The 23450-nt window shown below is 40.0% G+C and overlaps 1 protein-coding gene across 3 annotated transcripts; it reads right to left on the minus strand.

The window, feature by feature from the left end:
- Positions 1-988: 988 nt before the first annotated feature.
- Positions 989-19994, minus strand: ankrd28b (ankyrin repeat domain 28b; the record flags this gene model as incomplete). Of its 3 annotated transcripts, none has more annotated exons than XM_083918199.1 (28): positions 19825-19994; positions 14242-14325; positions 13671-13749; positions 13058-13128; positions 12755-12955; positions 9917-10004; positions 9514-9656; positions 9077-9289; positions 8646-8724; positions 8409-8523; positions 8177-8259; positions 7570-7633; positions 7397-7465; positions 7153-7293; positions 6859-6970; positions 6726-6752; positions 6418-6492; positions 6114-6315; positions 5263-5350; positions 5044-5161; positions 4471-4690; positions 4146-4233; positions 3952-4035; positions 3679-3824; positions 3487-3569; positions 3227-3309; positions 2966-3057; positions 989-2446 (listed from the first exon to the last, which is right to left on the minus strand). In XM_083918199.1, the coding sequence occupies exons 1-28, from the start codon at positions 19849-19851 to the stop codon at positions 2163-2165; spliced, it is 3159 nt and encodes a 1052-aa protein (XP_083774325.1). In that variant the 5' UTR covers positions 19852-19994. The 3 variants fall into 3 exon arrangements, with proteins under 3 accessions (XP_083774325.1, XP_083774324.1, XP_083774326.1); XM_083918198.1 differs by lacking the exon at positions 19825-19994 and adding an exon at positions 14467-14562; XM_083918200.1 differs by lacking the exons at positions 989-2446; positions 2966-3057; positions 3227-3309; ... (14 more) ...; positions 8177-8259; positions 19825-19994 and adding an exon at positions 14467-14562 and having other exon boundaries at positions 8405-8523.
- Positions 19995-23450: the final 3456 nt, after the last annotated feature.

Below are 23450 nucleotides of genomic sequence, written 5' to 3' on the forward strand. Positions count from 1 at the left end.
GCTAAAAAAAGATTGGTCAGTGTTTTCGTGTGCTCTTGGTGTCTCCACATTTTTTTTTCTTGGATAAAGGCAGTTTCTGAACATGGGCTGTGTGCATTTCTCTGTGAAATGAGCGTTTTGATACTTTCACAGTATTTATATAGCACCTTGACCTGCTTTATAATCCAAAAAGACATGGAAATCTCACTTTTTACAAAATGTGGTCTATAAATAGCCCTTAATCATTATATTGTTGGAATTATTTCTGTTTCTTCTGGAAGAAGGCTGATTGTCAGAGTTGTGAAAACACATCTCAATTTATAGTGTTGGCTCTTTAGTTGTCACTCTGCAAATTCTATTACTGACTTAATAACTGATAACTTGTGTGTCCTGACCAAAGCTACGCACGCGCGCACACACACACACACACACACACACACACACACACACACACACACACACACACACACACACACACACACACACACACACACACACACACACACACACACACACACACACACACACACACACACACACACACACACACACACACACACACACACACACACACACACACACACACACACACACACACACACACACACACACACACACACACACACACACACACACACACACACACACAATGTACATAACAGATTAGGAGGATAATCACTGATAAATTGAAAAAGCAGTTAACATACTACTGGAACCAGCTGTAATATATATAAATTCAATATTATTTACACCTGTGAATTTTCCTACTGCAACATGTCTCTGACTGCTTCAAATGTGTCATGTATTTAACAGAATTAAAGGCAATAATCCATGAAGACTCATGTTCTTTATTAAATAACTCATTTCTTTATTACTCATAAAATATACAGCAATCTCAGTACTGAAAGAATTCATTTGAGCATTGAATTCACAGTCATAATTTCTATATACATACTAGTTTCATCCCTCTTCAAGAAAAAAGCAAGAAAAAGACAAACTTCTTTTCCGTTCTAAAGAAGCTAGCAAATGTATTGTACATATTTCCAGTTAAAAGGGTCTTTTCAAACGACAGAAAAGGGAAGATTTGAATAATGGTGGGATCAAGTGGTTTCTTTTTTTTTTTGTTAAGTTAAAGCAAGCAAAACCTGTCAACAAACATTGACTAATATAAGAGCAAAAAATATGATTCAAACAGAAGAAAATCAAACGCTGCCCTATCATTGGTTTACAGTGTTTCTTCTCACAACGCTGAGCCCCAGATACCTCAGTACAGGATCAGTGCTTCTTTGAAATGTTTCATTACTTACCAAGTGTGCATCACTGTATTTTCACAGCTACTTCAAAAAACTCATCAGTAACTAATGAAGGCACAAAATGAACACATAAATAGGAACAGAAATTACACAAATAATTTATTCTTGAAAGACTAAACCGCAATGGACAGGTCAATATACAAAGGTAAGGTTGATCAACATAACAATAACCTGGTGGACATAAAGTCTTTTTTTTTTTTAATTACTCAGGTCAGTAAAATCAGATTTATTTTCTTTCTAGAGGAAGAGGTGTTTAAGACATGAACATGGGTATATTAAAATTTTGATCTCAAAAAATAAATGATTTGCCGCCTGTATGACTCACAGACTTGAAGGACAAGTGCATTCTGACAGATGTAGTGGACAGATATCAACGTTCTTTAACTCGTCAAGAAATCCAAAAATGAAAAGTGGCTCCTTCCACCCGCCCCCTCCCTGCTATCCATTAAAGCAAAACAATTCTCAATCTCATTTACACAGATAAAACTGGGTTAAAAATGCATCCATGTCTTTTGGTCCCTGTCTGTTTAGCTCTCTGTGAAGTGCTGCCTTTCTTCTTCAGCATGTTATTGCCGTACAAAAGTCGGTACAGTTTTTTTGCACTCAAGAAGTCAGTGTTAGTAACACAGCGGTTACTGAGGATCAGTATCCGCCGAAGGACACCTGGTGCTGGATGAGGTCGGGATGAGTGCTGGCCAGCCTGCTGCACCTCCTCCCTCTCTTGCTCTCTGGTGGGGTGGGGGGACTCTTAAGGCTCCTGTGGGGGGCTTTTCTTTCTTCTTCCACCCTCCCAAGCTGGCGGTGGGTGAATTTTTTAAGACACAGTGTGTGTGTGTGTGTGTTTATGCATTTATCGCTCCCTCCTGTCCCTTAGTACGTCTCTGAGTCAGAGTCATTGAGCTCTTCATCCTTGTAGATGCCGTCGTGATGGCTGATGTTGTTGAAGCTGCAGTAGGAGCTGTGCTCGCCGTGCAGCACGGGCAAACTGTCGAACGTGACGCTCTTGGAGGGGCTGGTGGTGTAGTGGTTAATGGCACTGAAAGGGAGGGTGGGTGCCGGGGCGCAGGGGGACACAGGCATCATGGTGGCCAGGATAAGAGCTAGGCAGTCTGCCACATCTTTGTTGGGGGCACAAGCCAAGGCAGGGGTGTAACCTGAAACAACCACAGTGAGCCAGTGTTACATACTATAGTCTATCAAAGGAATAGTTTCCAACAAATGGTGTTACCTCTGCTAAATTATTTGGCAGTAATTACATGGCTTTTCTGAATCACTATACATGATGAGTCTGAGAATGTCTCATTAAGGTCGGAAAAATCAGTAATAGATCTGACCCAGGCATATTTTAATTGATTGGTTATTACCCAATCAAATTCTGATGCTATTTATACCTCTTTGTAGGTTTACCCGCAGTATGTTAGCCGTCATGTTTCCAAAATGAACATCAAGCAGGTAAAACGCCATAAGTGTGGAACTAATTCAAACTAGGTGACTAATCATTTCTGATCAGGCTGTGTCCATTAGGACGTATGTTTACATGGGAGTTCCTGATGTACTGCAATAGCACCAAGTATATTTCATGCAGCTTACACTTTTATCCAAAGCACATTACAATAGGTGTTACAAATGAAAGGTGATGGTATATAGCAAGAGAAAAACAACACGGAATTTACCGTTTTCATCAACTGCAAGTACACTGGCTCCTTTTGCAAGCAGCTCTTGCACCACCACAGTTAAACCATTTCTTGCAGCCACATGTAGAGGCCTTTTTAAAAAAAACAGATAAAACATGGATGCGTCAACAGCAAAGTCAATATTTTACAATTTTGTATCTCTACATTAATAATTCAAATCCTCACAGTAATCCACCCACACCACCACAACATTTCATTGCACAGATGCCGCAAGATACTGGACACTAATGTGATACATACGTTTGTAAGGCGGCATTAGTGGCGTTTATGAGGTTTCTGTCCGTAATCTTCTCCAATATCAACAAGGCACTGGTTTCATGTCCCTGCAGAAAACAGGTGCAGCATGATGGATATCAAAAACAACCATACAGAATTGCTTCCAAATGTGCAGTAAATACCATTTGTTTATACTATTTGGACATAAATTATATTTGCAGGAACAGACTGTATATTTGCTGTTGAAGAATGTAAGAACAGTGCCACCCTGTGGCTATACAAACCTTACTGCATGCGAGATGAAGTGCGGTGTTCTTCACAGCATCCTGCAAAGTGAGATCTGCTTTCGCACTACTCACCAGCAGTTCTAATAGTGAGGGGAAAACAAACTGAAGGTAATTCGATAACAGCACTGATTATTACATCCCACAGAGATCTTTTCCAGTCCAGAGGTTAAATAGGAGAAGTATCCATACCAACAGCATTGGTCTGGCCATTTTCAGCAGCCATCATGAGCGGGGTCTTTCCTGCAGCATCAACACTGTTGACCTGTGCGTTGTGGCTCAGCAGAAGCTGGAGACACTCAACATGGTCAGTGAAGGCTGCTGCGTGTAGTGGGGTTCTGCAAAGATAACGTCAGAACAAGGCACATTTTTAAATCAGAGTCAACCAATTAATTATGTGAGTTTTTAATTACAGTTACACAACTCTTGAGGCTATTGCACTTAACCTTAGAATAGTGTGTTTACCTGTTTTTACTGTCTTTGGCATTGACAATGGCAGGGCCAAGAGTGTCTATCAGCATCTCAGCAGCACCTTCGTTGTCATGGATTCTAAAGGCGAAGAAAAAAATAAAAATAAAATAAAGAGTACCAAGATGTAATCCATTAGAAGTTCTGTTTCACACGCATTGATTGAAACAGAAAACGGCTCAAGATCTTACACAGCACAGTGGAGGGGGCTGAAAGAACTGCCTTCGGCCTTGTGAAAAACCTCTTGTTCCAGCAGAACCTCCACACACGTATCGTGACCTGCAGACGAGAAAGAATTAACCGCGTGAGTCTTCATCTCAAGGTGCTCACTATCAGGGTTTGAAGAACTAATGAAATATGATGAAAACGATGTTGTCCATGCCATTTTTATATCTACAAAAAGTGCTCCTTTTAACTTTTTCGGCAACTTGCTTGTATTTAAGACAATACATTACCAAACATCAGATATACATTTCCAGAATTATATTGATTGTCTTCAAACCCTCATCTCTGTACCATTGTAGCAGGCCCAGTGCAGTGGGGTGTAGCCTTGGTTGTCTGTTAAGACAGGGAGTGTTTCCACTGATTGGGCAGCATGCAGCAGGCCTCCCAGTACCCCAATGTGTCCACACGCCGCTGCCAGGTGGACGGGTGTGCGCCCTTTACAGTCTCGCACCAGGAAGGTGGCGCTGTGCTGAAGCAAGGCCTCCACACATTCCTCGTGACCGGTCACCGACTGCAGACAGAAGGAAAATACTGTTATTACTGTTGACTGATCATACCCTGTATGATTATACATTAAAAATGATTTGATAATAGCTGACCAATGTTTTGGAGTGACTTCCTTTCATAGAAAAATAGGCGAGGCTGCACTGCCCAAATCAAAAATGTGTTTTGTTTTTTGTATATCTAATGTGCCAAGCAACATCTCAAAGATGCAAACAATCATAGTGAAACATATGAATGAGGAAGTGGAAAAAGCATACAAGACAAAACATCAGAACAGGCAAAGTTAAGGTGAGAGTATAAAAGACTGTCCTACAGTATATATCCTCTAGGTGTATGTAGGAATAAGTAAGATGTCCTTACTCCTCTATGTAGGGCCGTCCTGCCCCACTTATCTTTGGCTTCCACATTGGCTCCCTTATTTAGCAGAGAATACACACAATCGGTGTGTCCACTCAGGACCGACAGCATTAATGGGGTTCTAAGAGATAACAGACAATAATGTCAGCAATTTCTTTAGAACATGAATGATGGGGGGTGGGGGGGGGGGGGAAATCAATACTCCACTAAAATTTTACTTACTGTCCATTCCCATCTTGAATGTCTACTGCACTTTGAAGATCAGCATTTCCAATCAGCAAACGCAAACACTCTGAATGACCGTTAGTAGCTGCAGGGAAAGAATGAACACCCAATTAGCGTACTTGCAATAAAAATAAATTGTACAGGGTTCGTACGGTCGCTGGAAATCCTTGAAAACACTTGAGTTTTAATGTGGTGTTTTCAAGGTTTGAAAAGTGCTTGAATTTTAAATAAAGTGCTTAAAACTGCTGAAATGTATGTTATATAGGATGTAATATATGATAAAACAGAGAAAACAGAGACTGAAAACAGCATTTTCTGACATTTTTGAATGAACATTTTAAATCATTTTATTATTATTATTAACATTTTAATTAACATTCAACATGAAACGTTGGTTTCCTTTCATTTGTCACCCCTTGGTAGAAAGCCATCTCAAAACATAATGTTTGTTGTTTATAGGACAATAACGGCTAATTTAATGTGATGAACAACTGCAATCATAAATATACAGAATATATTGTATGTACTGTATACATATTTGTAGTTTGCCACCGCTGTAAGGTGCTGAAGAGGCATGAAAATGAACCTTGAAATGCTTCAAAAGTGCTTAAATTTGACTTCTGGAAAAGGTATAGGAGCCCTGATTGTATTTATATGGTACCTTTTAAAACAATGTTACTGTTTTGCTTCTTAAAAGGAAAAACTCATTCCAAAATAAACCCACACCACAAATAATCCTAGCAAATAAAATTGGTGAATAAAATACCCAATACATTATTTCATATTATATATGGGTCTGAAAATTCTGATGTAAGCAAATTCATGATCCACCAACTCGAGGTCCATACCTGCAGCGTGGATGGGGGTTCGCTTCAAGGTGAAGTCTTTGACCAGGATGGAGGCTCCCTGGTTGATTAGGACATCCACACACTCTACATGGCCCTTAAAGGCAGCCAGGTCTAGGGGTGTGCGTCCTTGGCTGTTTCTGACATCCAGATCCAACAGAGACTGCACCAGAACCTCCATAGCATGATGGTGACCGTGGTATGCCTGAAAGATTAATTTACCATGAATACGTTTTCATGCGTTTGATGAAATGAAGAATAATAGTATAATAAGGAAATAAAGATATGGATAATGCACATTACTTACAGCGAGGTGAAGGGGGCTGACGGGGGCTCTGACGTCGGAGTCATTCAGGATGTCTGTCCCTGAGGTTTCCATTAGCTGAACAAACCAGATATACAGGTTAGAACCTACTTCAGATCACTTGCTTCGCCGTGAAACTCAAAGTCAAATAAAACATGCACACACACTACTGATTATAGCTCCCAGAAAACTCAGTTTAACAGCGCAACATTTCGATCTAACACAAACCTTTGTCAGAAATGGTAAAATAACCACCCCAAAGAAGAAGAAACCATATATAAAAAGGGGAAGAAAAGTAGAAATCCACTAACCACATCTAGAGGCGTTTCACTTGCAATCTGTAACACAGAGTGTGACAATCAGCAAAGCATTGAACATCAATACAATATGGTAATGCTGAATTACAGAGCTGATTGTTATGCATCGTGTACGTGAAGTTCTCACCAGCTCCAGACAAAGGCGATGTCCATACGCCGAGGCGTAGTGCACAGCATTGTAGCCCTGATTGTCTCGGATCCCTGGATTTGCATCATTTCGCAGTAAATATTCCAGGCACCTGCAGACACAACAAAGAGGCGGTAGTCAAGGAAACAACATCATCTTTTCAAGTGTTGAACTGTGGCTCAACATAATCAATAATGCAACTTTTTAAGCATGAAAACCCTCAAAGATAATAACCCGCCTTCTACACAGCCACTCGCTCCTTTAAAAAACAGAATTTTCAAAAGCATTACTCACTTTCCATCTGTGTCAGAGGCGGCAGCATAGTGGAGAGGAGTGCAGCCCCGCTCGTCTAGGTCATTGACGCTGGCCCCAGAGCCCACCAGAGCAAATAGGCACTGGTAGTTACAGTTGGCAGCAGCATAGTGCAGAGGGGTCCTGGAAAAGCAAACACGGCGAAATCAGTTGCCTTTTCACATTTGACCAAGAAACTCGGAGAGCACAAAATCATGATCCAAACCCCTTAGTAAATGCCGCAAACCTGCCAAAGCTGTCCTTTCTATTAAAATCTGCCCCCGTGTTGAGGAGAAGATTGAGACATTCCAGGTTTCTGAGGGGTTAGGGAGATTTAAAAAATGATGAACGGATAATGAACATGAACCACAGTCTTAACACTTTAATATTAAACATGCTTTCCAGTTGTCCTGTACTCACCCTCCAGCAGCTGCTGCATGTAAACAGGTCCTTCCAAAGTCATCAGGAGTATCAATATCAAATCCTGCAGCCGAGTAAAGGATTGTGTATAAGATTCTGCATACTGTAAATGAGTTTTTATAGTACAGTAAACATGTTGTTTAGTTTGAAAATCTTTGGAACCGTGTCAATAATTTTGACTTAGGTCGCACTCACAGTGTCCATTCGTACCGTGCCCAAGCACTTATTAAAGCACTGATGCACATGTACGGACACGAGTACTAGCATTGAGGGCGGTCCTGATGTCTGTTTAAAAAAAAGATGCATCTAAATCTCCGATGCAAACAAAATCTCTGAGGGGGGATGACGTACTTCTACGCAATCAAGCCGAGACTTGGATCATTTTAAGTAATGTGAGTGCAAGCAGGCCTGGGCCGCGGGGGAAGAGGGAGGGGGGGGGCAATCACCCTAAAGCATGGCACAGATCATCTGGGCCAAGTGGGAGTTCACCATTATTAAACTGCAATAACTGAACCATTCAGATATAAGGCTTGCATCATGTTGTACTGTGATGGTTGAGTTAGTACTACTCTGCACAGCCACACAACATGAATTAAAACTTGCTCACCTGAGGACAGGAGCTTCCTGCAGCAGTCAGAGAACCCACTGAGGGCAGCCAAATGCAGCGGGAACATACCATGAACTCCTCGTCTGAAAAAGACATGTTGATTTACTCAGGATCGACCAACTATCACTGGTGCTAAACTAAGGGTAGAAAGTACTATTAGCAGTACAAAATAATTTGTATAAATTACATAACAGGCATCCGTGCTTGGAAAAAGTTAAACAGGCTCTCTTACTTAGCCGTATCAGCTCTGTTGGTGATGAGGGTGTTGATGAGGAGCTCGTGTCCGTATCGAGCCGCAATGTGCAGTGGTGTATTTCCGTTCTTATCTTCACAGTCAATCTCAGCACCTTCAAGAAAAATGACGATAACAATCAAAGCTCTTAGCCTGTGTTAGGCTAAGGAGCAGTCTTGGTTTTTTACGGTCCAGCATGAGAAATAAAGTCAGCGATGACTTTTTAGAGGAGCTCACCATTCTCAATGATTGCTTGAGACCTAGAGAACCTCCCGTGGATGGCTGTCATGTGGAGGGGAGTCTTACCATCTTTACTCTGGAGAAGAAAAAAACAAAACATGTTGGTATCACAATGTAGATTAGTATGGTTTTCAGTTATAAAGTATATTCCCCATAAGACTACAAGAAGTTATAATACTGCATTTTCTGACATCTATCAACTGTAGAAAATAAGTGTTAAGTTTTGGTACATCACAAATAAATACTTGTTTTAGCACTGATGTTTTAAACACAAATATCCAGTTCTTGTTGAATTTTAAGTGACCAAGCTTTACCTGGAAAAGGAGTGCCAGTTATGATGTAACGGCTTTGCCTGGTTACAATAAACAATCGATTTCCAAGTTATCAGTGTTCAAACTGCAAGAGGCAACATTCTGTTTTTTACTCACCTTGATGTTGACATCGGCCCCGTTGCACACGAGGAGCTCCAGACAGAGCGCCCCATGGCGAGAAGCGGCAGTAAAATGAAGAGGTGCGAAGCCCTTCTCGTTCACCTGGTTGACGTTAGCTCCGCACTCAATGAGCTCGTTCACCACCACGTCCTGCCCGTTGTAGCAGGCCACGTGGAGGGGCGTGTTGCCGTACGCGTTGGGCTCATTGATCTAGATGGGAAAATAAATGGAGAGTAGTCACGACTACACTGTTCCCCATCAAGACGGCCGCTCTTTTTAAACGGAGTATAAATATCTGTCGAGTCATTATCCAAAACACCACAAGTGCATAAGGCTAGGTTATATGTTATTACATATCTGTTCTCTCCTCTTCAGATCATAAGATCTAGCAGTGTCTGTAGTGTAATGACAATACGCTTGTGGGTGGAACTTACATCCACCCCCAAGTCCAGGAGGTATTTGACAACGCTGATCATTCCACTGGAGGCTGCTGCATGTAAGGGGGTGTAAGATTTCTTATCTTTGCAGGCCACCTCAGCTCCATGAGACGCCAGCAGCTTCACCACTTCTATGTGTCCTGAAAACAAAAAGAGCATGATTTCATTACATAAATATGCTATGAAGACATCATCAACTATTTAATTTAGTTATATCAGATCACGAGTATTCATTTGAACATCTAAAACCTTTTTCATCGTTTTAATGCCTTTACAAAATATAAATTTAAAAAAAAGTATTCTCAACTAGGTCCTGGTGACTTTTTATTGACCTTAAGATCACAGGTTACATAGAAAAATGAATAATGTAATGTAAAAATCCCTGCCGTTGATTTATTACCCATGTAGGCTGCCCAGTGGATTGCACGGCGGTCCCTCTTGTCAAAGGCATTGATGTTTGCTCCTCTGGAGAGCAGGAGCCTCACCATCTAACAGCAGCAACAGAGAGGAAAAAATAGTAGAGGAAAAATGTCAAGGGAAGTTACAACCTGAAGACTACTAATTCTGCTGCCTTTCAGTCAGTAGGTGTTTTTATAAAGAAAAGCCTGGGATAGCTGTAAACATGTGACGGGATGTGAAAAACAACGTGTGATGTACAACTTGTGCGTGTGATGTACAACTTGTGGCAGTAACACAAGTGCCATTTTCAAAACAACAACAAAAAAACCCGAGAAGTTTTAAATAGGTTTAACTTAAAAAAAATAGGTTACGTGCGGTCTCTACGGTCGATATTTTGCTGACGCGGTCGAAGTGATGAATAGGTGATGACTTGCTGTCTCTCGTTCCTGTGTTTCTCAGCTGTTTCCTGCTTTTAAAACTTCCGACTGTGGGTCATGCAACAGTCTGAGTCATCGACACCTCCAACTAATGTGCCAGCAAGCCACAAAACATTATTTACATGGAAATCGAGCTGCCAATATATATATATATATATATATATATATATATAGGGTCTGAGCCGGCAAAATGCAGCCAAATTGCCTGCTTGCTTTCCAGTGTAAAAACACCAAGTGTGGCAACTGACTGTGTATACTCGTTAATGCCTTAATACTCTGATTTACACCACATACATGCATATAGTTTACTTTGGTTTAATCTAATCTCATGAATTAGATGAGCTTCAACAACAAGACTACATTTTATTTTTAAATTTCTAAGCCCTTTGCATAGGCAACTCAACATAGGCACATTTGTTTATTTGTTTAATTTAAGGATCCCCATTAGCTGATGCCATGGCAGTCAGATAATCATGGGGTTCACACATACAAATTACATGATGAACACTTATTGCATTAATACACATACAATTACATTGATATATTTTCAACGCCAGTCAACACTGTACATATGATTAGCTAGAATACTAATTAAAAATCATCATATGAAGAGCAACATTATTTATTTATTTTTTTAGGCGGATATTGAGGGGTTCATTATTCCAGTTTGTCATTACAATAAACAATTTGGTCAAATAGAAACGTTAGCAGCTTTGAGTGAATGGTACAGCTGAACAATGTGGGCATGTCTGACAATATCCTTTGCTCAATGGAGAGCCATGAGAGGCTAGAATGGAGCTTTTCTGTGCTAGTACTAATAGAGCAGCCCAGAATAAGTTTAGCAGCCCTGTTTTGTGCAACTTGTAATTTGTTTTAGATGCATCAACAGGAGAAGAAGAAATTAAGCCTGAAACAGTCAATTCCTACAGTGCACCTGTGTTGAAGAATACACATAGGCTGTTCCACATGCTGCTACAACTACATGTCCTCACATCTATAATTTTTTGCCGCATAACCAAAAGGTCGTATGAAACGCTTTAATTATCTTGATTTGCATAAAGTCAAACGCCAGATTTCCACCTTTAAGATAACTAATTTGCATGCAACAATATGATCCAGTACAAAATGTCAATCTGCATCCATGTGGAAAAAAATGGACGGTCTGAAAATGTGTTCTATTTTCTTAACAAGCTATGACTGGTTCATTGGAAAGCAGCATTATTGTATGTTCAGCTGTGCCTTTTCCAACTTAAGCGTTGGCCAAGGTGATTGGATTTGTGTAACTGGCTCCCGGATTATATGGATGATTATTATCACCTTATAAAACTCTACTATACACCAATACAGCAGAAGCTTAGATTAGTTATTTGTCTGAAATGGAGTCTAAGAATAAGCCACACAGCATATGAAAAATAATATAATATGTTCTGTACTTTCCACTACGTGCAGTTCTAAAAAAAAAAAATTCAAAATGCATTGAAGTTTAAAACCAAATAATCATTGAGAAACAACCTATACTTAAAGGAAGAGGAACAACTGACCACATGTTTCTCTAACTCACTCTCTAACGCACTCACACTGTCCTTTCGCACCGCGCCCCGGGCTTTAGGGTACTTTTATATGTCGAACAGGCGCACATTAAATGACGTGAGAGCCGCGGTAGGCGTCGTACTCGTACATGTGCGCACGCTCGTGCTTGTACATGTGCAAACGCGCTCTACAAAAGCCCACCTCTCTCAAACGGGCTGTGGACTGCCAGCTGGCCGCAGCTATGCGCGGAGCGGTTGCACTCACACTGGTCAAACGCACTAGGCTTTAGCCGAAAAACCTGTTTTGGCCCGCTGCGGAAGGACAGTTTGAGTGCGCCCTAAAAATCTGTATAATAAAAAAAGTATTTTATATGGTTACGACAGTTACAGATATGGTAACTGGTGTAGCTTCTAACTGTATCAGAGCTACATGGGGGACATTGATTGTTTCACTTCTTGAAAACAGGCAGAAAGTAGCCATTGTTCAGTTGTTCTGTATTGCAATGCCCATTGTGTTTGCATATTTATGAGGCACGCAGAAAACACTTCCTTTCAGTAAGAGGAAAGGATCAGGAGCTTATACTAACAGCCAGGCAAACCAACCAAACAACAGGCCTGTTGTGTCAATATGAGCAGCACTTAGGTGCTTATACTTTTCAAACACAGCAAAGACAGGACAGACCATACAGCCACACACACGTCAGCAGAGACCCTTTAAGTTAGTACACTTTTGATTTCATCCTACAATTGATATCCAAATGTGCTGCCATTTCTATCCATTAAGGCACAACTACATTAATACTTAAGGCTTTAAAGCATTTACTCGAGTAAAGCTCACAGCTGAATTAAACAATACTCTAGGCTTAACATTACCTCCAGATGACCGCTGAAGGCTGCATGGTGCAGCGCAGTCCGGCCCGCTCTATCGGACACATTCACATTGCTGAGGAGTGGGACGAGGGCTTCAGCGCAGCGGACAGCTTTATTCGCCGCGGCGATGTGAAGCGGCGTCTGCCAGTTCTTGTCTCGGGCGTTTACGTCTGCAGAGTGTTTCAGCAACACCTGGACGGCCTCCTGCGAGAAGTCATCACATGTCGGTTTAACTTCCACACTGCTTAGATTTGTAAAACATTTCGTAATAGTATTCTATACAGAAACAGGGAAACGTTCACATACCTCACTGCAGGAGGCCACAGCCCGGTGCAGAGGAGTGAGCCACTTGTTATCTTTGGCATTTACTCTGGCACCTACGAGTCAGAGGACAGCAGTTAGACCATTTAAGGTCATACAGTTACATGACATCTAATGCAATATTTCAACAAAATGACTACAGCCTTTTTCACAGTTATGAAATCCTGTTTTGTCTCCATCTGCACAATCATAAGAGCAGACTGCAAAGACTGCATGTAGAGATATTTACAATATTGAACGCAGATGCACCATCTGGCCACACAGGCATCTGAAATTAGTCATTCTGCGCTGACAGGTTAACAATGATCATTTCATTTACTACTCTCTTCGATGCCCAGAATAGAGAAACCAGTCAGCAGGGAGAAGACAGGTGATGATGACTTTACCCAAAGCGATTTTCAAAGTTTTAAACGGCATGAAGAACATGACACTGCTATTTGTTTCTTAAAACATTCTTCTTTGACATAAATTTATGGATATCTGGCATTAATGTTGAGGATGAAAAGTTACAATTTCTGAACAAAGAATGGCAGAAAACCGTATGGTTGCGCTTGGCTTAAACAGCCTCTGTACATAAATCCTCTTTTGAAAAACATACCTGAAAGAATCAGCAGCTCTATAATTTCTGCATCTCCGAGATAAGCAGCAGCATGCAACGGAGTTCGCTTCTCATTGTCCTGTAATATGTGAACAGAAAGACTTTAATAGGACTTAATAGTTACAAAACAGTTTGCATCAACAACCTTGTGTGTTTTCTTTACTGTATCTTTACTTCATGTTAAAGTGGTCCTGATCTGTTGTGACATCAAAACCACACTTTTATTTGTATCATTACAATGACAGACACACAGTGAGCATTCATGGAAAAAAATGCAAATCCAGTAGCTTGAAAAGCCTTCCAATGCAACTCAAGCAAGTACAAACCAGTTTTATTTTGAAATAAACACCCCCACCAAAGCAGTAATGTTGAAGAATGCAATAAAATAAGCAGAACCAGCTCATGCAGTGGAAACTGTACAAACAAACGATGTGCTTTGTGTACTAAAAGAAATATTAACTAAAAGAGTTATGCAAGAACTTTTATGGACAAATATACATTAGAGGTTTTAAATGATGTGTTACAGGGATGTAAAATACAGCAATAAGAAGAGTTAAGCAGTTGAGATTACCTGTGCATTCACATCCTCTTTTTTGAATATTAGTGAGCGTACTTCATCTGGGTCCACATTGAAAATGGCTTTCAGCAAAGCAGGCTGTGAAAGAAAGAAAGACTCCGTCAAAATCAACTCGACATGCAATGTTATCTGAGATCTGAGACCTTTAAAGGAAACCCTTGGTTCACTAGTAACACCAACAGTATAGCTCAGATTTGAGAAAACAATAACCATACAGACCTTGGAAACCTTAGAACTTAAAGAGACTTCAGGATCCTCGTCGTCAAGCACCACAATACAAACACGACTCATTTGCTCAGACCTTAAACAATGTTTAAGCCACTAAAAAATTCCATATATTGTTAAAAATCTTTTTTTTTTTTTTAAAAAAAAGCACAGACTGGTTATAACAACAAAAGTTTATAGAGAGACACTAAAGCAGGTCGGTACAGACTTTCAAATATACATTTAACAAAACGATCACTATTTATTGAGGTAGACTGTCAGGATTGGTACTGACAAATGCTGAGCAGCCACTTTCCAATTCTGTTCTACGTTTACAGTCTGTTGGCAAGCAAAGCCACATCCATCCCCATATCACAGAGAGAAATATCACAATCTCTGAATGAATGCAAGTCCAACACTGTACTCCCAATGACTGATGCGCTGTCCATTTAACTTTTTGTCCAGACATATATACGGGACTGTCTGCATCTTTGATGGAGATGAAAAAAGGAAAACGTCCACAGCTGCTCTGGTTCGCCACGTCCAGTACGACAACCGGTTGCAAGGAAGATCAGAGTCAAACTAAGTTTCCAAAGTAAAACTGAAGCATTCCTGCCCTTGCTTCTTAAAGAGTAGCCCCGCCCTTCTTAGGGGTGTATACAAAGGGAAAGTACCGACTTTACACAACTTAAGCTGTGCTATATAGGCAAAAGCTAAATATTGTATGCACCATTATATTTTTTTATATTTCCATTTTGCACAAATAGTCACATTTATACCTTAAAACGCATGTAAGAGATTTAACTGAAACCAGATATACAGCAGTTTGTCAGTAACTGAAGCTATTAATTGTGACACTGTTGCAGCTTTTTTTTTAACCAACACTTCCTGCAAGATAAAACTCTCTTACACGTCTTGAATGTCTCTGAATAGTTAGTCCGAACTGAGAACGCAGTGTAACAACTTGACAAAGCTTTTGCTACATGTAGTTGCCCACATCTTCACATCAACTGTCAGCATTATGACAACCTCAGGAGATAGCTTCAATACCAGACTGCAGCTGCACTTGCAAACATTTCTACTTTTGACCACAGGCTAGTATAAAGCACTCATTTGTTGGAAAAGCAGAATTCTGCCACATCATAAATGACAGGTTTTAATCTGAAATTGGTGTTAATTTAGCATTACCACTTTCAACCTTCACGTTGGACAGCCTGGTACGACTGACAGCATCAAGCTGGCAGGTGATCAACCCCATTCAGGTGCTTATTTCATTCTACAGTACTAAAGTAGTCAAAAATTAATGTAAAATTATCTAGACAATACCCAGCAGACTTGTACGCGAGAAGTTACGCGTAACTGTCGATTTTGATTGAATTATTCCCCTGACCCTACTTATCAGACCGATACTTCATCCACTCCCTTATAGGTTCCTGATCAATTTTCTATTTGAAAAAACACAGTATTGATGAAATTAAAGAATATTTGTGGAACTTTCTTTTCATTTATGGTTTTCTTAGTCAAAGAAAATCCCTTCCTAAGCCTACCTGTGTGGCGTTAATGTTATTATATAACAGGATATTTACCCTCGGCCTGCCCCCTCCACGGACAAGCTGCTCGGTTGGGAAGCAGTGGCACTCGTAAGTAAGTCAAATACGTCAGTCAAGAGCCTATTTGAGGGTTTGACATCATTGTTTTGCAATGTGCAGGGGGGATTAATAAGCTCAAAGGCATACAATTCCAATTTGTTCATGGTTCCGATTCTCGATTCCCAATTCCCATCCCTAGTTGCGTGGTACATGTGTGAAAGGGAAATTTCGAACAATGTCCGCACCTGATTCTCCGGACATTGCTCAGAGCTCATATGAGACAACGGTTTAGGACTTGAAAAACACTATTGAGATCAACGCTGCTATCAACGGTCACAAACTGTATAATTACGTTTACCAAAAGCTTCATGTGTCATGTTAGCCAGCTCAAAGTGCATTTACATGCAGTTTAAAAACCTGATCATATACTGGATAAAGGCATACTCCGGTTTCTCGCCATATAAACACTGTACCCCAAGAATAAGTTTGCATACCCAGGTTAACAGGCCTAGATAACGCTTTCAGTACCCCTAGTATTTTGTGCATGTAAACAGCGTTCCCGGAGTATAATCGGGTTACGTGCTCCGTGGCTTATAACTGACCCTCCTCACTCCACGGCAGTGGCTTTTGACTCAGAAATAATATAGATCAGAAAGGAATGCCACAAAAACAATGTGAAAACGACAACACAAGCTTTACTTTTATACCGAGGGAGGACTTCTACATGCCAAGTAACATCACTATCAAGAGGATTTTAACAAAGGTCGATCAGAAGAAAAAGCCAATAGCCTATTCCAACCAGTTGTATGTTGGCACAGTGCCACAGTAGAGTAACTCACATAATTTTCCCATTTAACCCCTTTCATGTACACTGGGGCAACTACAATAACCTGAATATTCACCTAACCAAGGTAGGACCACACTCTGGTTACTGCTGTGCATGTAAATGCACTGACTGCTGCACATCCCTATCTGATCCACCACAACACCAACACAGAGTCTTTGATCAGGCAGTTTTCCACTGCCTGTGGGAGGAGGCCGGCATGGATGGGGAGAAACGTCAAGGGCAGGGGATCCCAAACAGAGTCTGCTACTGGTTACCCATGAGGGAACATTCCTGGCTTTCACAAAAACTTAACTCTTCCCTGACTTTAGTAATACTGACTACAACAACAACAACAAAAATAAGCCATTAACATGGATTTAAAAGTGGATTACTGTCAGGTGAGCAAATACCGAGCACTTCCATTACAAGTGAGCACTCATAACCTTTGAATGAGTGATGTGTACCCATGTATCCAAAACAAGACGTAATATGAAGAAGGGGGAGGGTTCTGTTACAAAAAAATGCCAAGAGTCAACAACAGGTTTTAAAACCACCTGCTGTAATGTTTGGCTGGAGTGAAAACCTGGATTATCTTGTATTTCCTTTGTCTGCCTCCAATACTTCTTCAGTGACAAAACTGCAGAAAGTAAAGGGGCCAATCCTAAATTAGCTTAATGTTTGAGAGAAAACAACACTGACCAAATATGCTATTTGAACAGTCCATCTGTCTGCATGCAATATCTTCCATGATGTTGAGGTCTTTCTGCATACAGTCAGCATGCAGAGTACATTTGTTCATTCAGACTTCATCCCTTATTTAACCCAACGGGCTACCCAGCTAGCTAATTAGCTAATTGGCAACCATGTAGCTTATAAGACTTTAAGTAAGAAAGACCTCTTTTTGGCATAGTTTGAGCCACATATTTTACAAACCTTATCAAATAAAACTGGCTTTGCCTGGTTCCAACTAGTCTTTCTGTTCTGCTTCCTCATATGTTTCAATGCCTCACAAAACAACATTGTTTTCCAGTATCATTCACTGTAAACTTTGTGAAAGTGAAGCACAAAACCAAGGTCTTACATCATCTTCAGCAGACAGAGATTATTTGTACTGTATGCTTTATGCAATAAACATTTCTGCTGCAAAATGTCTGGATTAAACAAACTCAAAAGTCAAACTTTGTAAGCAATGTCACAGTTAATTCAATACAAATCTACTTTATACTTTACTACAGATAAGTAAAGGTATATGTGGTGGCATGGGTATGATTATTCCCTTTGAGGTAAATTAAAACCAACAGGAAATGATAGTTATGTTATTCAAATTTGAGCCACATGATGCATTTCAGTAGTCCAATTCATGTTCAAGAAACATTTAGAATAAGCAAGACAAAGACGACCATTACCACTGATGTACCAAGTATCCTTACAGTCCCTTTTTAAAAACATAAGACAATGTTCTCATTCACTTTTTATAATGGCCATGGATATCTGCAGGGTGCAATAGTGCTGAGAGTTACTAGGAATGAATTCAGGGTAACAAACAGGCTCTTGTTTCATTTTGACAATTTCTGTATATCCCCCACAATGAAGACGAAATGCAGAACAAATCTGCATTTTGTTGTTTCCAGTTCTCCAATCCTGCACTACCAGTGTAGGAGATTTTCTATGCTTCTCTGGCTGCACGACTGTGTGCACCTCCTCTCCTCATACAAGCCAGCCTAGTTAATACCATCACCATGGAGACAGCTCTTTGGCAACTCCACCGGCTCACATGAGCCCAGGTACACGATCACACACACACACACACACACACACACACACACACACACACACACACACACACACACACACACACACACACACACACACACACACACACACACACACACACACACACACACACACACACACACACACACACACACACACACACACACACACACACACACACACTAAATGATAACAGAAAGCTATTCTCGTTTTCACAAGTAGGTGGCTGGTGTTTAATAAAGCCTAGTTAGAGGATGCATGTCTAAAACTGTCACACTGCAGATCACGTCATACATTTATGATAACCATTACACTGCAGTTTACCTCAATGTATTCCACTCACTCAGTACATTTTAGTACAAAAAAAAAAACACACACATACGAAATAGCTAAATGTGTTTGCAGTATTTACAAGGGGACAAATACTTGTGATCAAGGACGTAACTTATCTATAACATTGTTATTAACCAACTTTAGAAATTAAACATTGAAAAAAATCACTAAACTAAGCAGGGCACAAAGCCTCTCACAGACTCCCCACTTCCGCAACACAGTGGTGGTATTTAAACAAGATTAAACATTTAGTCAGGGGATTTGGTGCATAAAAGTTGCATCATTTGTTATGTGTTTACATGCCATCCAATCTTACAACAAGCATGAAACAGCTAACAAATCTCCCAGACGTCCAGTAGTCACAGTAACGTAGCAGTCAACAGATAGCTTTTGTTTGTTATGGTAATCATCTCACCCTATTACTAAATCATATAATCACTCGGAAGCGACACCTCAAGCCCAGTGTTAAGTCACAACATGCTAACTAGTCACTTCTCAACTTGAGTAGCTGGCCAATTTCACTCACAGGCTCTGGCTAATTGTTGAGATAAACACAGTATCGTTAGTTAGCTAATTGCAACTCAAACAGCCGTTTGAGCATGTGTCTCAGTGTGAATGTGATGCTCTCTTTATTATCGCCAACATCCAACACTCCAAATGTGATTCACTCAACAGTACTGTATCTAACTTTCACCTCATAAGTGGACAATGTATCACCTATAGCTCCATGTGAAGCGTTTAAGGAAATGCTTCTGAATTAAATTCCGCTGGCGAGTGTTGAGAGCGAGGCAGCAGCAGCAGCAGCTAACATTAGCCAACGAACAGCAACGTTAAACTTGAATGATCACTTACCTGGTCTCGAATTTTGAGAACCACCATATTTCTGGGTTTTTAATTGTTCTCATGCAGATTCATAAAAGGGATATTTTTCTCCTTCCGAACAGCAGTGCTTGATCTTGTGTAGGTCTCCCGCTGGTCAACTGGAGGCCTAGCGTGACGCTAGCTTAGCTCTCGTGCTAGCTTCCTAACCTGATGGCATGAAAGCAGAGGAGTAGCGGAAACCAAGGCTAATGGAAGGAGGCTGGGACACCCAAAAAAAAGGGTATGATACTTGCGCAGTGGAACTAGAGCTGCGCTATTGGAGGGTTCCAATAGATGGCGCTAGAAATAAAGGTTTCCGTTCAGGTGCTCTTTGGTTGCGGTTTCTTTCTTTCATTTTAATTTTTTACATCTATATTAATAATACAAATAAAGTTTACAACAGTGACCAAATCCGTGCTATACAAGTATGATTACTCTCCAGAACAAAGTCACAACTTAAACAAAATACCAGATATTATTGCGCCTGCGTATTACCCAAAAGACATTTTTTTGTATGTCCCGGCCTCCTTCCATTAGCCCTGGAGGAGAAGCGGAAACGTCATAGCATTGCCGCCACCATACTTAGCCCCACGAAAAGAAGCAATTCGATAGGTCGAACGCGTTGGACTTCCTAGTAAGGGAGTCAGTGGTTGGTTGTTGCTAACAGATGCGCTGTGTTGTGTTGTGTTGTGTTGTGTTGGATGTTGCATTGCATTCGACCAGTCGACAAATGAAACATACACAACTAATTTGATCATTCTTTTTTGCAAAATACTATATCCATAAAAATATTTTTCTTAACAAACTACCCTCCTTTTATATTTTTAAAGAATCAGATTTGAAATCCCATTTGACCACAAGAAAATACTTAAAACTAAAGAATAATAAGCCTGTGAATGTTCTCATTTGTCCAGGTCATCGTTATCCTCAAAGCAATTTCAGTCAAAAGCAACTGGACTGGTTGTTTGTCTAGGAAGACGTTTCACCTCTCATCCAAGAGGCTTCATCAGTTCATGTACGCATCTGACCAGGCTGGGACTGGTCCAACTAACTGGTGTGGAGATCCAGGTATTTAACCTCTCACAAGGCCGATGATGTCACTGGAACCCTTTGTGCTCCAAGTGCCAACGACCGTCGTTGGAGTGACAGTCGTTGGTGGGAAGTTGGTTACGACTTCGTTGGTGCTTTGTTGAGTCTGAACGACAGTCGTTGGGGTCACACAGGGCCATCTGTGAACAGTTGTTCTTTGAGGTTAAATTGTTGAATCTCCTGGGAAGGGATGAAAGGGCAGCATTGTAAATTGGAGATAAGTGGTGACCTCCTCCTCTGTTTGTAGAATAATAGACTATTAGATTATTTAGACATTTCAAATTTACTCACTTAGTTGAGCAGACCCCATACATTTTTGTTATTCATTATTCTTTTTTCTGTGTTTTAATGTCTCTGTACATTTGGTATTATTCATTCTACATTCACATTATGTATTGGTTCAACTATACTGTGCTGTGCTATTAACTGCCATAACATATAAGTCATATTCACATTACTATAAATATTATTATAGTTACTGGAAGTGTATCTGTCTCTGTCTTTGTGTCTGTCTTTGTCTCTCTCTGTCCATCTGTCCGTCTTTTCTCTCTTTCTCATTGCTTTTCTTCCTCCCCAACCGGTGCAGACAGATGTCCGTCCTCCACAGAGCTGGGTCTGTCTGACGTTCCTGCCTGTTATAGGGAAGGTTTTCGTTGCCACCGTACTCTACAGAAGAATTGTTGGGTCTATGTAAATCATAAATAAGTCATAGAGTGAGGTCTTTACCTAGTTTGTAAAGTGTCCTGAGACAACTTTTGTTATGATTTGGCACTATAAATAAAATTGAATTGAATTTAATTGTTTTGAATAAATTTATCAGGCTCAGTTTTCCAATCGGGCAGCTGCTTATTATTGTATTCAAACCCACCGTGAAGTTGCACAAAAAGCATAAACCATGCTATAATTCGCATCAAAGCTACTATAATAGAGCAATATTGTTTCTTTTTTATATTATTAACAATAGTATTCTCTCAGGGAGATAAGTTCCTCCAGCCAGAATTTGAAATTGTGTGCAGATATTACTAATTGATTAATATTAGTAGCTGTCTTCTGGCCTAGTGGTCACAGATCCTGTTAAGCAGCACTCCTAAATGTCTAAACTGTAAAACCAGTTATCTTCCTCTTTTTACTTATCATGTTGAAAACCTGGATGTATAAAGAAATAAATTGGAGCTGATGGAGTAAATAAAGACTATATATTTTTTGTTGCAGCCACATGCATTGCTTCACAAGCTGTTTGGAGGATAGTGGTGAACGTACAGACCTCAGACCAGACTCCTACTAGAGAATTTGTTCCATATTCTGTCTGTTGTCCAAACTCTTGGATATATCTTATTGATTGTGAGATATTGAAACATAGTGCCATCTTCTGTAATGAAAAGTGAGTTCTGAATCCCCAGTGTGTTTCAGGTCCTGTAACATAACACCACAGTGTTAAGAAATATGGCCCTCTAGCGACTTACCTTCAACTACAAGTGGTCTATGAAAGAAGCTGGTGTGCATTAAATTGAATAAAGACTTAAATGAGAAATACAAGTAGCTATAAAATGTAAATTATTGTAAACTTTGAGCCCAAGTTTAATTATTTGATATCTATTCATATCTATATGACACAGGGTGACTTTGAGAACATTATTGACTCATGCAACCTTATACTGTATAATCCCTGTGACAAAATGAATAATAATTTGCATTAATTTAAAATAACTTTTAGATCTAGACAAGATTATAAACTAATTTCTGCTTACACAAAAAATTTACAAAAAGAAGCATATGCATCAATGATCGTGAAAATAAGGGTGTCTGTTGAATCGCTCATGGAATGTTTCAGCCACAACAGCAGATGATGTGGGACAGTAATTTCCTCTGTGTGGTGAAAATACCACAGACTGGACTGACAGGGATGACATCATGGACGAGGGCCAAAAGGCGCGCACACAATGCTGTCTGTTTATGGTGCAAGTGACTTAGTGGTTGTGTCACAGACACAGTCAGTACATTGAGATTCGAAAGTCCACAGTGCAGCAATTCAGGACTAGAAAATCTGCTGCTACTGTACGTGGGAGAAATGTGTATAAGCTACCGTATAGTCAGACTATACTGTGACATGTTACTCGATTTTTGCAGCATACAGCTATTCAGCTGCAACAGCTCAGTATAGAAATAAAATTAGCACAATGTTGATGGTAGAATATTTCTACTATTAGTACTACTGCTAGAACAATAATGATACACTTTTGATGTTTACAGCTTTCATAACATAAAATGCAGAGCTTAGAGAGTGCATCAAACGTTGTCATTTATCTGTACTTGGCACCTTTTAAATAAATAAATAAATACATAAAATGAATATAGAAACAAGCCAATAACAAAGGTATTAAAAACTGATGACAAAAGGAGCAAAAACAATACAATAATAAAAGTTGTGATTAAAAAATAGGATATTACTATAAAAACAAGTTCATAATGATTAAAAAAAACTATTTTAGTTTATAAAAAGCTATACAAAAGTATGAGAAAAAGTAACT

This window comes from Echiichthys vipera, assembly GCF_963691815.1.
Source record: "Echiichthys vipera genome assembly, chromosome: 8".
Classification (NCBI taxonomy): domain Eukaryota; kingdom Metazoa; phylum Chordata; class Actinopteri; order Perciformes; family Trachinidae; genus Echiichthys; species Echiichthys vipera.